Source organism: Mesoplodon densirostris, chromosome 4 (genome assembly GCF_025265405.1).
Source record: "Mesoplodon densirostris isolate mMesDen1 chromosome 4, mMesDen1 primary haplotype, whole genome shotgun sequence".
NCBI classification, from domain to species: domain Eukaryota; kingdom Metazoa; phylum Chordata; class Mammalia; order Artiodactyla; family Ziphiidae; genus Mesoplodon; species Mesoplodon densirostris.
Window position 1 is genome coordinate 32,682,640 of NC_082664.1, and position 14,500 is coordinate 32,697,139.

The window sequence follows — 14,500 nt, forward strand, 5'->3', positions numbered from 1 at the left end:
GTCTCCCTCCCTTCCCCACCCAGTCAACTTTATATACTGAAAATGTATTGCTTTTGTGATGGGAAAAAAAAATTTTTTTTTTGGCTGCACCACATGGCATGTGGGAATCTTAGTTCCCTGACCAAAGATTGAACCCATGCCCCCTGCAGTGGAAGCGCAGAGTCTTAACCACTGGACCGCCAGGGTAGTCCAAAAATTTTTTTTATTTTAAATTTAGTTCAGGCCTCTGCTACTGGCCAAGACAGAGTAATAAAGGCCGGATTTACCCCTTGCACCTGAAATGACCAAGAAAAGAATATACTGAGACATTGGATACTAATCCCTGAGAAATGGGAAACCCTACAAGAGTTTCCAGGCTGTAGTACAAGGAAGAGGAACACAGGTAGAGCCTAGAGCTCTCCAGGTTGAGGAGATAGCTGGGAGTCTGGGGAGGTCAAGGTGGCTAGAGTTTGCAGGGCAAAGTGCCAAGGAGAGACCTACATACAGAGAGCAAGCTCTGGAGATCTGCAGAGGATCCCTCTTGAGTCCAGCAGATTACTGATCAGCACATGCAGCAAAGGTCCAAGGCTGAGAACAGAACCATCAGAAAAAAAGTAGAAAGGAACAATGGAAAATTCTATGATTGGCTAGAGTGCTCAAAAGAATACTGTCTCAGTAATGGTGAAAAATTAGCCCCAGACTAAAGCTGCTTTGGTCCCTCCTAAGAAAGCTTAAAAGTAAACCCTGAAAAGATCAAACTGTCCCCAAGGAATTTAATTGTGTCACAGAATCATAAGGTCAATAATATTTATGGGAATACAAAAATATCTAGCACTCATCAAGGTAAAATTCATAAAGTCTAGCATCCAATCAAAAATTGTCAGGCATGCAAACTAGCAGGAAAATAGGACCCGCAATTAGAAAAATAATCAATCAATCAATCAAAACTGACCCAGAAATGACACAGATGTTAGAATTAGTCAACAAGGACATTAAAAGAGTTATTATAACTGCATTCCATAAGTTCAAAAAGATAGAGGAATGACAGCATGCTAGTAGAGACATGGCAGGTTTATATCAGTATAAAAGACACAAGGAATTCCCTGGTGGTCCAGTGGTTATGACTCCACACTTCCACCACTGGGGGCCTGGGTTCGATCCCTGATTGGAGAACTAAGATCCCAAAAGCCCCACAGAGCAGCCAAAAAAAAAAAAAAAAAATTAAAGACAAAAATTAAACCTCAAAAATACAAAAAAAAATGCAATGTCTGAGAATAAAAAAAAAATACACCGCATGAGATTAATGGCATATTAAACAACGCAGAAGAAAAAATAAATCATCTAACAAATGTAACAGAAACTATGCAAAGTTAAACACAGAGACAAAAAAAGACTAAAAAAAAAATACAGAGCATTAGTGAGCTGTAGGACAACTTAAGGCAGCCTAATATAAATGTTAACTGGAGTTCCCCAGAAAAGGGAAACGGGAAGACAGGAAAAAAAATTGAAAAAAATAATCACCAAAATATTTCCAAATCTGATGAAAATGATATATACCTAGGGATTCAAGTAGCTCAATGAACTCCAAGAACAAGAAACATTAAGAAGACAGCACCAAGGTACATCATAATTAAACTGCTTGGGACTTCCCTGGTGGTCTAATGGCTAAGACTCCATGCTCCCAATGCAGGGGGCCCAGGTTTGATCCCTAGTCAGGGGATCTAGTCCCACACGCTGCAACTAAGAGTTCACGTGCTGCAATGAAGATCCCACATGCAGCAACCAAGACCCAGGACAGCCAAATAAATAAATAAATTGCTTAAAACTAGTGATGAAGAGAATATCTTAAAAGCAGCCAGTGAAAAAAGACATCATTATGTGGTACATACAGGCATACATTGTTTTATTGCGTTTTGCATATACTGTGTTTTGTTTTGTTTTGTTTTGTTTTACAACTTCAAGGGTTGTGGCAATGTTGCTTTGAGCAAGTCTATTGGCACCATTTTTTCCAATAGTATTTGCTCACTTTTATGCCTCTGGGTCACAGTTTGGTAATTCTCAAAATATTTCAAACCGTCCACCAGCAAAAAGATTATGATTTGCTAAAGGCTCAGATGATGGCTAGCATTTTTTAGCAATAATGTATTTTGAAATTAAGTAATGTACATGGTTACAATTTTAGACGTAATGCTATTGCACACTTAGTATACTTCATAACGTTTACAATTGGGAAAAAAACCAATTCGTGTTGACTCGCTTTACTGTGATACTCGCTTTACTGTGGTGGTCTGGAACAGAACCTGCGATATCTCTGAGGTGCGCCTTTATTATTTGTCAGAAACAATGCAAGCCAGAAGGCAGTGTAGCCACATCTTTAATGGACTGAGAGAAAAAATAACTGGTTCAACCCTGGTAGCTCTATTTCGTTACTGTTGGAGAAGACATGTGTCTTACATCCTCAAATGCATTAGAAATTCTCACAAAGACTTCTTGCTAATACTAACAACAATGGTGAAAGAAATGTACTGTCATTTAACAAGCAGGAAGCAAAGTCAAGCTGAGACGAATCTTTCCAATTTAGCATTCCAGGTAGTTTTAATGCAGTTAATCCAGGGCTACACTTACAAAAACATTATTTCAAGCTCTTCAGAAGACAGGTACAGCTATTATATGAAAGATTATTTCCTCCTAGAATACATATAATAAGAGAAGGAGGAAAGAATGACTTTTTTATTTCTGTGTAATATGCAAGTTAGAAAACTATCTTGGAAGGAAACTATGGGAAAAAAAAGTCTGGAGGCAACTTTATTAACATTCAGCAATTTGGAGTCAGCAAATCTTTCTGGTTTAATTAACTTCCTTCCCTGGGAAGAGGTTATTCTGGGAATGGTGATTCAGAAAACAGAATTCATGGTTTTAAGGAGGTAGGGATAATCTTGTTCAAGTTAAAAAACTGGAGAATGAAGGGATTATTTTAATTTTCCTGACACTTTTCTTCTAGAGGGGACTACAAGAGTGGAATATAATCCAGACTGATCTAGTGATAATATGCTCTCTGAAGAGACTGGGGATACCCAAGTTTGGGGGTAAACCTTTTGAATATGATTTATTAGCAATTAAGAGGATGACTTCCTTGAGGTACATCCATGACCTCAGCAATAATTTCTAAGAGATTATTTATTCCTTAAAGTCAGGAAGGATGGAGCCCGTTCCTGAGTCGGTAGACTGAGTTCCTAGTCTAGGTAACGATGGTAAAACCAAACTAAAGTAACCACTATAGTCTAAGCCAGAAAAAGGCTATTAGAATATGGTCACTCCAACCGCCCCCACCTCCCCCTCCCCCGCCAAGAAACAAGTCCAAGGATTTAAGAACAGTGTGCAAAGCATTCTAAGTATATTTCATTTATGAAAAAAAAATAAACTGCTTGTTATGTGTTTGAAAAAAGAGATTAGCTTTGAGGGCCTCCATTTCCAGACATTGTCTGTTGGTCCTTTTTCTGAGCTCTTACGAGGTTATTTTATTCTATCTTTTATTCCTTCCTTAAAAATATGCTACTCTGCTCAGTATCTACTGTGCATCCAGTACAAAAGCTCAAAGGCCACTGCTCAACTAGGAATTACAAGGATGCTCCTTTTCTTATGGATGAAGTAAGAGAAACAGGCTGATTATGATGGGGTGCCTTACTCTAATTGAGTATCTGTAAAGGAAAGACCAGACTAGGTGCTACATCTAAAGACAGTCAGTGTGTACAGCCCAGATCATGATAAAGGCACTGGTTGTCAAAGTGGCTCACTATGCTCCATGGTACAGAGTAATCCTGTACATAGGGTGCTGGTGGTTCAACTACACAAGACTTTGCACTCTGCCTTGGTACTGTGGTTACGGTCCCTGGGGTCTAACCAGGGGGAGCAACACTGCCACAAGAGCCGTGGGACCTAGGAGGAAAACAGTAGTTGCTGAAGTCTGTAACTCAGCTTACATTTAGGATAAGACAAGTTATCCTGAAGTGTGGATTACGAACCCCTTGCATTATAATCACCCAGCATGACACAGATCTTGGGTCCCCAGCCTAGACCGGTATACCTACAGAATAAGAATCTCCCAGGCAAGACCCATGAATCTGCATTTTTACACATTCCTGTATCATTTTTACCCATGTTAACATTTTAAAGTCAGTAGTCTAGATGAACATTGTCCAGTATGGTAGCCACTAGCCTGAATTTAATTGATGTAAATTTAAATCAATTAAAATTAAATTAAAAAATTCATTTCCTTAGTCATACTGGCTACATTTCAAGTGTCTCAGAATCTACCATATGTGGTGGGTTAGTAATTACCATATTGGAACAACACAGAATGTTTCAATCATTGCAGAAAATTCTATTAGCACTGGATTAGACTTTGGATTTGGGACAAAGATATTAACTTATCCTTAAGTCTGCTGTGTGTGTTTGGGGGCTTGGGGCTGGGGATGCTCCAAAACGCAGTCTTTAAGAAGGTGCTACACGTAATCTACAACCTAAATCTGTGTATATGCACGTACCTTCACAGGGTGGAGGGGTTGCTATTTGGACAGTGAGATATGACACTGCAGATGAAAGAATGAGAAAGGTCGCTGACTCTAATCTGTTTTGGCAGAGTTGGTTTGGCCCAACCATAATGAACCAGACAGGTTCTCTTACCCAGATAGTTAGAAAGAGGCAAGTCTAGGAAAACGAACCTCATGATAACAAACAGAGGTATTCTTTCCATCTTTGGAAAAACAGATTCAAAGAGTTATAAACGAAATAAACTCTACCTTTGCTCTTCGGGAAGAGCAATACTCTATCCAGTTGAGGTAAATCACACAGAAACTCTCCCTGGATATGCCTGCAAGTCGATGGTCATAGTCTTCATCAATATTTGGATTAAACGTTGGGTCCACATCAACGTAATTTCGATCTGCACACAGACGTAGTCCTTCCTGCATTGTCTCATTAGCTAGCCACTCCTCCAGTTTAGAAGAGGTTGTAACATAATAAATGATACCCTAATGAGGAAAAGATTAAAAAAAAAAACCCTCAGGCTAAATCACAATCTGAATTAACTGCAAGTCCTCAGTAAATTAATTCCAACTGTTTATACTGATAGTAGGAATCAAAAATGTATATTCCAGCTCAATACTGTTAAGTATACTATTTTAAGAATGCTATAGTAATACTTCTCAGGCTTTCCTGGATTAAAAAAATTAATTTAATACTTTTAAAATCACAATGATAAATTCAAGAAGGCAACTTCAAAACAACTCCAGTCCACCGATTTTAGGATATTCTAAAAACAATTCTGTCTACTGAATTTAGGATCTTTTAAGAGAGATGAAAAACCTTCATTGTGGTGTACTTATTTTGAGAAATTTCTCATAGAAAGCTATTAAACCATCTTGTGATCCTAGGTCAAGTTATAAAAATATAACTAATAAATAAAGGAATAGAAATATACATCTTTAGAGATAGGAAATTCCACACACAAATGCAAACATGTTAAAAAAATGTTGTAAAATCAATTTCTTTAGCTTCCTGAGGTTGGGTTTAACCAAACATTCAACAGAGGACTCAGGCTTGAACCCAATCAGCACAAGTAAGGTGGTACACAGAGGTAATAACACATGAATCATTAAGATTTAGCATACATTTTTCCTCTTGAAAATGTTGGCTTGGCTTGTAAACCCCCAGTCATAACCATGCTGTACTTCTGTAAAATCTTTAGCAAAAACAGAATACCTGTGCAGTAAAGAACTAATCTTGCCCAAAGAGAGGTTTGGCCTTTGCACCTGGGTTCTGGGAGGTAACCTCTAATCCTATGCACTGTCCTGCCTGATAAGAGAGTCTTTATTTACCTGGAGGCTTAGAACCATGAGCTCTAGAGGATCTGGAAACTAAGGCTGGCCATGTGGGTGGTCAAACAAGTCTAAATGACTGTGTGTCGAGACAAACTCTGCACACTGAGGCTCAGGCGAGCTTCCTTGGCTGGCAACACTCTGTAGTCCTCTCACATCGTTACTGGGAGAAATAAACATTGTCTACACAACTCCATTGGGAGAGGACAACTGGAAGTTCAGGCCCTAGTGTCTCTAGACCCTGCCCTATGTGCCTCTTCCCTTGGCAGATTTTAACCTGTATCCTTCCACTGTAATAAATTCTAACCATGAGTATAATGGCTTTGCTGAGTTCTGTGAGTCCTTCTAGGAAATTATTCAACATAATTGTGGTTTCAGGGTCTTGGGGACCCTGCAATTGCAATTGGTGTCAAATGTGAGGGTGTTTTTGGAGACCTCCCAAATCTTGCAATACTTTCGTTCAGTTTGTTGAAAGCAGTGCAAAGCAGTGGTTAATAGCAAGGACTCAGGAGTCAGACAGGCCTGGGTTTTAAATCCCCAACTCCACTTGCTAGTTAGAGGACTTCGGCACAGTTAACTTTTGATCCTTAACTTGTTTATATGTAAAACAGGGATGTAATATTCCTTTAGAGAATTATGTAAGATATACGTATCATATATATACATGCGAGTATGTGTGTATTCCTTAACACAGTGCCTAAAAGATACGCACTACAGATGCTAGCTATTAATATTAATGAACAAATGTAATAAGTTTCACTAAAGAAGGAAATAGCAAGACCTTCATAGGTATAATTTACTGACTGTACCGGATACTAGAGAATTTAAGTCACTACTTAGAAGCAAAGCACAAGTTAAAAAAACAAATGTGCATGTGTGGGCGCACATGTGCGTATACGTGTGTCTTTTCCAAGAGCCCCTGATACCAGATAGGCACATATCCTTACCTTGACATAGTAAGTGGTGAGTACTTTCCGAAGATCAAAGACTTGAAGCATGGAAGCAGCACTATTGTCAGTGATGCTATAACCCTCCAAAATATACTTGGTGACTATCACTTCCCAAGCTAGCCAGCGCTGGCTAAATGCAGCATTAAATGAAAGCACATGAGGAACATGGCCAGGTTCACAACAGCAAAATCCTTCATCTTCCTCAACACCTTCAGTAATGGCCTCCACTTCCCGTTGTTGACAGTAAGTACCTTAGAGAGAGAGAGAAAGCACTTACGACAAAGGGGAAAGAAACATGAGGTGAAAAAAACATGAGGAGGAAAAATGAATGCTTCAAAGACATAAGAAACTTAGAAAAAAGACATTTTATTTATAGCAATTGAGAGTATGTGATTGATTTGCCTTAGACTGTCCATTAACAAGCTGCAGCATGCTCCAGAAAACAGGCATAGTATATATTCATCGTCTGCAGAATCATAATGTGTACTAGCACATTCAAGGTTCTGAGAATTTGTGCAATAAAGCAACCTTAATTTTGATTCATTGATTCCCAAATTTGAAAAATTTGGGTTTACAACGGCATTCATATCAAATGAAGACCAAATGAGTCAACGTGTGTCTCATGAAGGTCTGAGTTAACTCAAAACTAGAGGAGTGGAACGAAAACTGAATCATCCCAGGGCACACGATACAGACAGATGTGCAGAACTCAAAAGAATCTGGGCTGTATTCTCACCAGCACTGTGTCCATGCTGCAAGCAGAAATAGTATATATACATCCTGCTTACTTGGCTATACAACTTGTAATGGTTCACTATAGTTTAATATTAAATATATAATTACAATTTTTCTCTGTTGCCAATTCCAACAATAATTGGATAAGATTACATTATTGGCACTTGAGGCTTATCTGCTGATAAAGTTTCAATTAGGTACCAGGTCTGATTGTTCTGTACTAGCAAACAATTATTTGAAATTACATTCTTTTATCGATGATACTTATCTAATAGGCATTCTCTGCATTAGTGTTATTGAAATAAAAATAGAAAATCAGATTAAATATAGAATTAGATTCACAGCCATCTATGCCAACAAAATACCATCTATCACATTCATGTTAATTTTTACTTCGTTCTGTGGTCTTGCTTCCATTTAATTTGTAAATTCCGTATAGGACTATAGAGTGATTATAGCTCATTTTATAAAGGCACATATTAAAGTTACATTATAATAAAAGTAAGTGGGACTTCATAATAATTTTTTTTCTTTTAAAGAGTATATATACAACATCCATATTTAAAACACACTTTGAGAGAAAAAGTTGCCATGAAATTTAGCCCCGGTTGGTGATGGTGGTGGTGATGGTGGTATGATGAACGATAAGACTGAGAGGTAAGCTTGGCCAAGCTAATGAGCTGTACTGTCGAGAACTCTAGAGCCTTCAACAATTTTATTATTTCATTTCTTGTTTAATTATGTTGACAAGCCCTTCCAAAATAGTGTTACATAGTGGTGAAAAAACTGTCTTGAACCTGACATAAACAGGAATGCATGCTGTGGCTGACCATTACACATGATACTGACTACAGATACACATATACACTTTTTTCAGAATAAGGATGTATGTAATTTTATAAAGTACTTTTGAAACCAATAATGAAAATGAAATTTAACCAATTTGCTTTTAATAATTAATTTAAAGCATGAAAAACGGCTGAATTGGTGAGGGATACTTTAAAAATAAAACTACTAAAAAAAAAAAAAGTACTGCTGGTTTCTCCTTACTCTGGGCTCTGAGGATTTTTGTATCTATAGTCATAAATGAATTAAACTATAGTTACTTTTTTAGCCAGTTCAGTCATATTTTGACATCAGTATTACACTGGTTTTGTACAAGAGAGGCTTGAGATATTTTCCTTCCTTATCCATTTGCTAGAATAGATTAGAGAGGGCAGAAGAATTATTCAATTTCTAGAAGAAACTTTCTGAGGCTGGGTTTTTTAAACTGTGGCATGAAGTTGGGTCTATTCCTTAGGTTTTATATGTTTTTACTTTATTTTATTCATTTTGTCATCCTTCTGCAAAGTCAGTCAAAGGTTTTTAAAGTAAAGGAAATAACATAATGAGAGCTGTATTTTGTGCAGATGACTCTGGTAGTAGTATACAGAGAAGAGAACAGGCAGGAGTGAATTCAGAGGTTGGACATTTTCTCACGAGAGACAGAATGAGGTCCTTGTTCAGAGTAGCAGAATAAACAGAGTAACTGAATTAATGTGGGGTGTTTTCACTCTGACATAAAAACCCCAAGAATATTTTCTACCCCAACATACCCAGTAATACATTTTGCTTAGAAAATGAAGTCAACAATAAGCACAGGAATATTAATAACTGAAAAAAGAATTTTGAGATTTGGAAAGGGATTCTAGAGAAACCATTACTAATTGTTTCCTGGATTAGCTAGATCTTTCAGTCACTTCATAGTGACTGGTAAAAATAACTGGTAAAAATTAATAAAACTAACAATTATGAAAAACAGACATGTTAAAATTAATTTGAGTAAAAACTGAAAGGAATCTAAACAGAATAAAAATTTTTGACCTATAAAGTTTGACCTGAAAAACCATACTTGGTAGAAATAACATTTAAAAATATATAGAAGTAACATTTACAAACTTGGTAGAAGCTGTAACCAGGAAATTCTGATAGACAAAAACCATGATTGATAACAAATATTTGACATAAAATTTACATGGAAAAGAATCTTGAGAATATCAGTAAAATGAAAATGGAAATGAAAACTATGAAGGTATTTAACCAAGACCTATAAAAAACTGATCAAGAAATTTTAGTTAAATGTCACTTAAAATTTAGCATCCACTATGAGAGACAATAAAATCAAAGGAATTAAATTGGCTTAATGGAGTACACATCAGAAAACACATCAAAATGCTCAGCAGAGGGCCTCCCTGGTGGCGCAGTGGTTGAGAGTCCGCCTGCCGATGCAGGGGATACGGGTTCGTGCCCCGGTCTGGGAGGATCCCATATGCCGCGGAGCGGCTGGGCCCGTAAGCCATGGCCGCTGGGCCTGCGCGTCCGGAGCCTGTGCTCCGCAACGGGGGAGGCCACAACAGTGAGAGGCCCGCGTACCGAAAAAAAAAAAAAAAAAAAATGCTCAGCAGATCCAAATATCTGCCTGGCAAAATACTGACAACACTCTTAATTAATATTTTGAGGGGTAGGAGGTAGATGGAACAGGGACTACCACTGTGAAGGAAAGAAAATAACCAAAGATCACAACAGCATTTGAGCAAGAATATAATCATTCCTCATCAAAGTTCTGGAATGAAGAGGAAGGAGAAAAGACTATTACCTAGATTACTTAACCATTCTACAAAATGATCTTTATCATATGCTAGCTGCTGTGATAGGTGCTGGATATACAATGATAAATGAAGCAGATAGGACTCCTGCCCTTGAGGAGTTTATAATCTACAGCAAAGGTTTACAAAATACAGCCCTGGGCCAAATCCAAGCTAAGAGTGGTTTTGATATTTTTAAAGGGTTGTTTAAAGGAAAAATCAAAGAAGAACATGCAACAGAGAATGTGTATGGCTCCAAAAGCCTACACTATTAACTATCTTGGCTCTTTACAGAAAATGTCTGCCAACCCCTGGGCTAGAGAAGAAATAAACTTTAAACAAATAAATAAATATAAAATTAGAACTCTGCTAAGTGCTAAGGAGGTAAAAACAGGGTAATATGAGAGATAATCATGTGGGACAGGTGGTTAGAGACTAAGGCTTCTCTGAGAAAGTGACAGTTAAGCTAATTCTTAAAGATAATTAAGGAATTAGAGGTGGAAGATTGGCAGGAAGAGGGGAGACGTTTGGTACTTTCTGGGCAAAGGGAAGGGCGATAAGGAGGCCTTACTAAAGAATATAGCACAGCTAGGACACTGAAGGAAGGCCAGTGTGGCTACAGTGGACGAGGAGGGTGCTACAAAGTAAGGTGGAGAAACTGACAGAGGCCAGATCTCACAGCTGTCCATAGGATGTGTTAAGGAATTTGAATTCTATTTTAAATGCAATGGAAAGCCACTGAAAATTTAAAGCATGGAATGGAAAGGACATAACTGAATTTGCCTTTAAAAAAAAAAATCACGATGGCTGAATGAAGAATTACAGGTATGGCCTGCTATTGAAATTCAGCATGAGTTCAGAAAGTAAGGGGGTACTGTGTTCTCAAATTGATTTGAGTTTTGTTTGACAAAAGAGTGAGAGTTTGGATGGCAAAGGATTTATCCAAAATTTTACTTGAATCTATTTGGTACCAGAGAGTAAAGTGGGGAGAGTGAAAATTTGGATCAATTTTTGATTTGGACAATTTCTGATCAATACGGTGAAATGAGCAGATAAGAAGGACCCCCTTCCAATTCACACACATAGAAATTCTGGATAAAATAACCTCCCCACAAATACTTGTTAAAAAAAAAGTTAAATTAAAAGCAAAGATGAAATCTTCAGGTGCCAACAATTTAAAAAAGAAGGTGAAGTTATAGCAGTGGTATGTGTAGTGGTAAGGGGCTGCTGACTTTTGGATGAGGATAGATGGATTAGATTTGAACAGCACTGGGTTAAGACCCTAGAAGAGATGGAATTAAGGTCCTGGGCTTCTGACAGAGTCAGAAACAAAGCATAAGACAAGAATAGGAGATTTTGAAGAAGAGAGAGTGAATGGGTTACAAATAAATTACAAATAAATAACAAACATTAACATTTACTACCTTGAGTTTTACACAAGTAAAATCTTACTTCCAATGAATGGAGTAACTTTAGAAAAGCACTTGCTCCATTAACAAAGACATTATGTAACAAAGGTGCAAACTTTCTGATTCAACACCAGGGTAAAAATAAAGCTATTACAGGTCTAATTTGATCCTCTATTTAGACAAATGCTTTCTTATTTCCTATTTCAGGTTAAAAACACCTAAGGTACTTCTTAGAATAGACCAAAACACTGCTTGGATGCTTTCTCTAAAAACTCTCAAGTCCAAATGTTGCCTAGTTTGGAAACACATGCATTAATAGGACTCCTTTCAATTCCTATAAGACAAGTTTCTATTCCTGCTTACAAGACACTCAACTTACAGAAGTGGATAACATCAAGCTGGTATGTTTCTGAATGCACGATTTTCTGTGTAGAAACAGCTTCATTTGTCAGTATACAAAACTGTTGAAGGCTGGTGGGGGAATAGGGAGTAACTGCTTAATGGGTGTGAGGTTTTATTTTGGGGTGATGAAAATGCTCTGGAACTAGACAGAGGTGGTGGTTGCACAATATCGTGAATGTACTAAATGCCACTAATTTGTTCACTTTAAAATTGTTAATTTGATGTTATGTGAATTTCACCTCAATTTAAAAAAATTGTTGAGGACAAGGCATGGCAACTATATGAAATAACTTGGTTAGCTAATCTCTGCCTCACAGCATTCTATGCTGCCAGCCATCTAATGAGCATATGCAGCTGATCACAAAAAAAGACTAGCAAGAGGGTAAGCAAAGAACAACAGAAATTCACTATTACCAGGAAAAAACAAGTCTATTATACACTATTGATACTACCTTTACATACAGAGCATACTGCAAAAATGATTCTTCTCTGAATGTGAAATTTGGAAAATTTGGAAAAAAACTAATAACTACTCTTTAACAGCTTTTCTCATTCCAGAATTCCAAATACTAAGGACCTACTTTTATAACTTTTGATTTGAGATGTAAACACATAAAACTTAGATGTCACAGGAGTACGTTATAGAAATGAAAGGTGAATGTCTTACCTCTGAATTCAAGTCCCCGCAGCTGGAAGGTAACCAGCCCATTGCCTATCTCTATAAGGTGTACTAACGCATTGAGGTAGTCAGAGGCAAGAATGAAACAGTCCCCTGTACTGTAGTTTCCCCACCGTCCTAGGTGCAAATCACCACAAAGACTGTGTTGTAGGGATCTGGTTAAATGTTCATAAAAGATGGAATTCAGATTGTTGTCATCTGATCCTATAAGAAGGGATTAAAAAAATGTTAATTTACCTTAAGTACCCTTTATAACAACAAACAAGATTGTTAAAAGTATTAAAACTAACTTCCAGTTAGGGCTGTATCTATAGTTCTTTGACAAGGAAGATAATATACCCTTACAAGGGTACCCTGTACCCTTATAATACAGATACCCTTAAAATTTCTATATAAAAATGAAATATAGGATAATGGGAAAAAAATTTTCAAATTACAGTTAGACATAATGTAACCTCTCTGAGTCTCTGGTCCCCATCCATAAAATGTGGGAATTGGATTAGGTGAAATCTAAGGTCTTTTCCACCTCTTTAACAGTCCATGATCAAAATTTTCTATCACTGTTCAATTAACTATGCCTTATAATTAAAACCATGCAAGAGAAATGAAAAAGATAAAAGAAATTCAAAATTAGAACAAAAAGATATACTGGTAAAGGAAGTGGGTTAAGTAATACAAGATTTGAACAAATGAGATAGTCCCAAACAAAGAGAAGCTGGTCAAAAAAACTCTGTATACTGAGATGCCTAATATTAGCTAAACAGAAATAAACTGTATACACAGAAACAGCAGTAAAGAACCACCTACAAATTTATTAGTCATCCTTTAAGAAAAAAAATTAGGATAAAACATCACCCAATAAATTAGAAAAACATCTTTAGAAGTAACCCACCAAAGCAATAATCTGTAAATGGGTGCCGCCCAAAGCACAGAATTGAAGAATGGCAAAACATACTAAACTTAATAATTACTTTAAACTCAGCCTAACTAAATAATAAAATAAAAGGGAAACCCTAGGCTCAAGCTTCAATAAAATAGTTGTATCTGATGCTGTCTGCCCATTATGAAAGTGTGCATATTAATTCAGGACATGGTCTTTGTGATATGCAGGATGGCATCATCAGCATCATAATTCCAAGCCCCCTACAAGGACATACCAGAGCTGAGATGGCTGTTATATCTACCAGAACATGATAATGACAGTCATTAATATCAAATAACTAGTCCTCCCCTTAATCAAATTTATAATTATGAATCAATCTGATTACTATAATTTAGTTTCTCAAGCAGAGCATTTGAAGTAATCTGTGAGTTAAATGAATACAAATCTTCCAGTGTATTGGGAGTCATATTTCTTTAGTAAATTAATACATTGATATTCTGGTTGATACATTAATCTTTTATGGGTGGGGCAGTGAGATTCACCCTCTCTGTGCCAGATTACTAATAGGTGGGCCAACAAAAAGATGTTTCCCAAAGGACAAAACTAAGAACCAAACTTTAGATAATGGTAACACCACCAAAATGTCCCACACTGAAACCTTATCTTGAGTGGCTATTTGGCTCCTCTACATGACATCTCTGTATACAATAAACTTAATGAAATTAACATTTATCTAACCATTTGGGGAAGCAGGGAAGCAAACATAATAGTAAGTTCAGACTGCATACTCTTCAATACACCTCATCAGTTTTACTTTCACTGTGCTCTACTTTTTTAACCTATGTAAGAACAATCTTTGAATGGATTTTAAAATTCTTATCAGCATTCTTAAAATGCATTTTATAAAAGATGGGTATATAAATTTTAGATATTCTAATTCACGTATACTTTGCTAAAGTAAAA

At 36.8% G+C, this 14,500-nt stretch overlaps 1 protein-coding gene across 5 annotated transcripts in view; it reads right to left on the minus strand.

Moving 5' to 3' along the window:
- The window catches only part of PCNX1 (pecanex 1), a 179,071-nt gene that overhangs the window by 25,168 nt on the left and 139,403 nt on the right, over nucleotides 1-14,500 (minus strand). For all 5 annotated transcript variants that reach the window (XM_060095917.1, XM_060095919.1, XM_060095918.1 and 2 more), the window contains 3 exons: nucleotides 12,643-12,858; nucleotides 6,803-7,056; nucleotides 4,779-5,009 (listed from right to left, as the gene is read on the minus strand). In XM_060095917.1, the coding sequence (XP_059951900.1) occupies nucleotides 4,779-5,009; nucleotides 6,803-7,056; nucleotides 12,643-12,858 (701 nt within the window). The remainder of the gene's footprint in view (nucleotides 1-4,778; nucleotides 5,010-6,802; nucleotides 7,057-12,642; nucleotides 12,859-14,500) is intronic.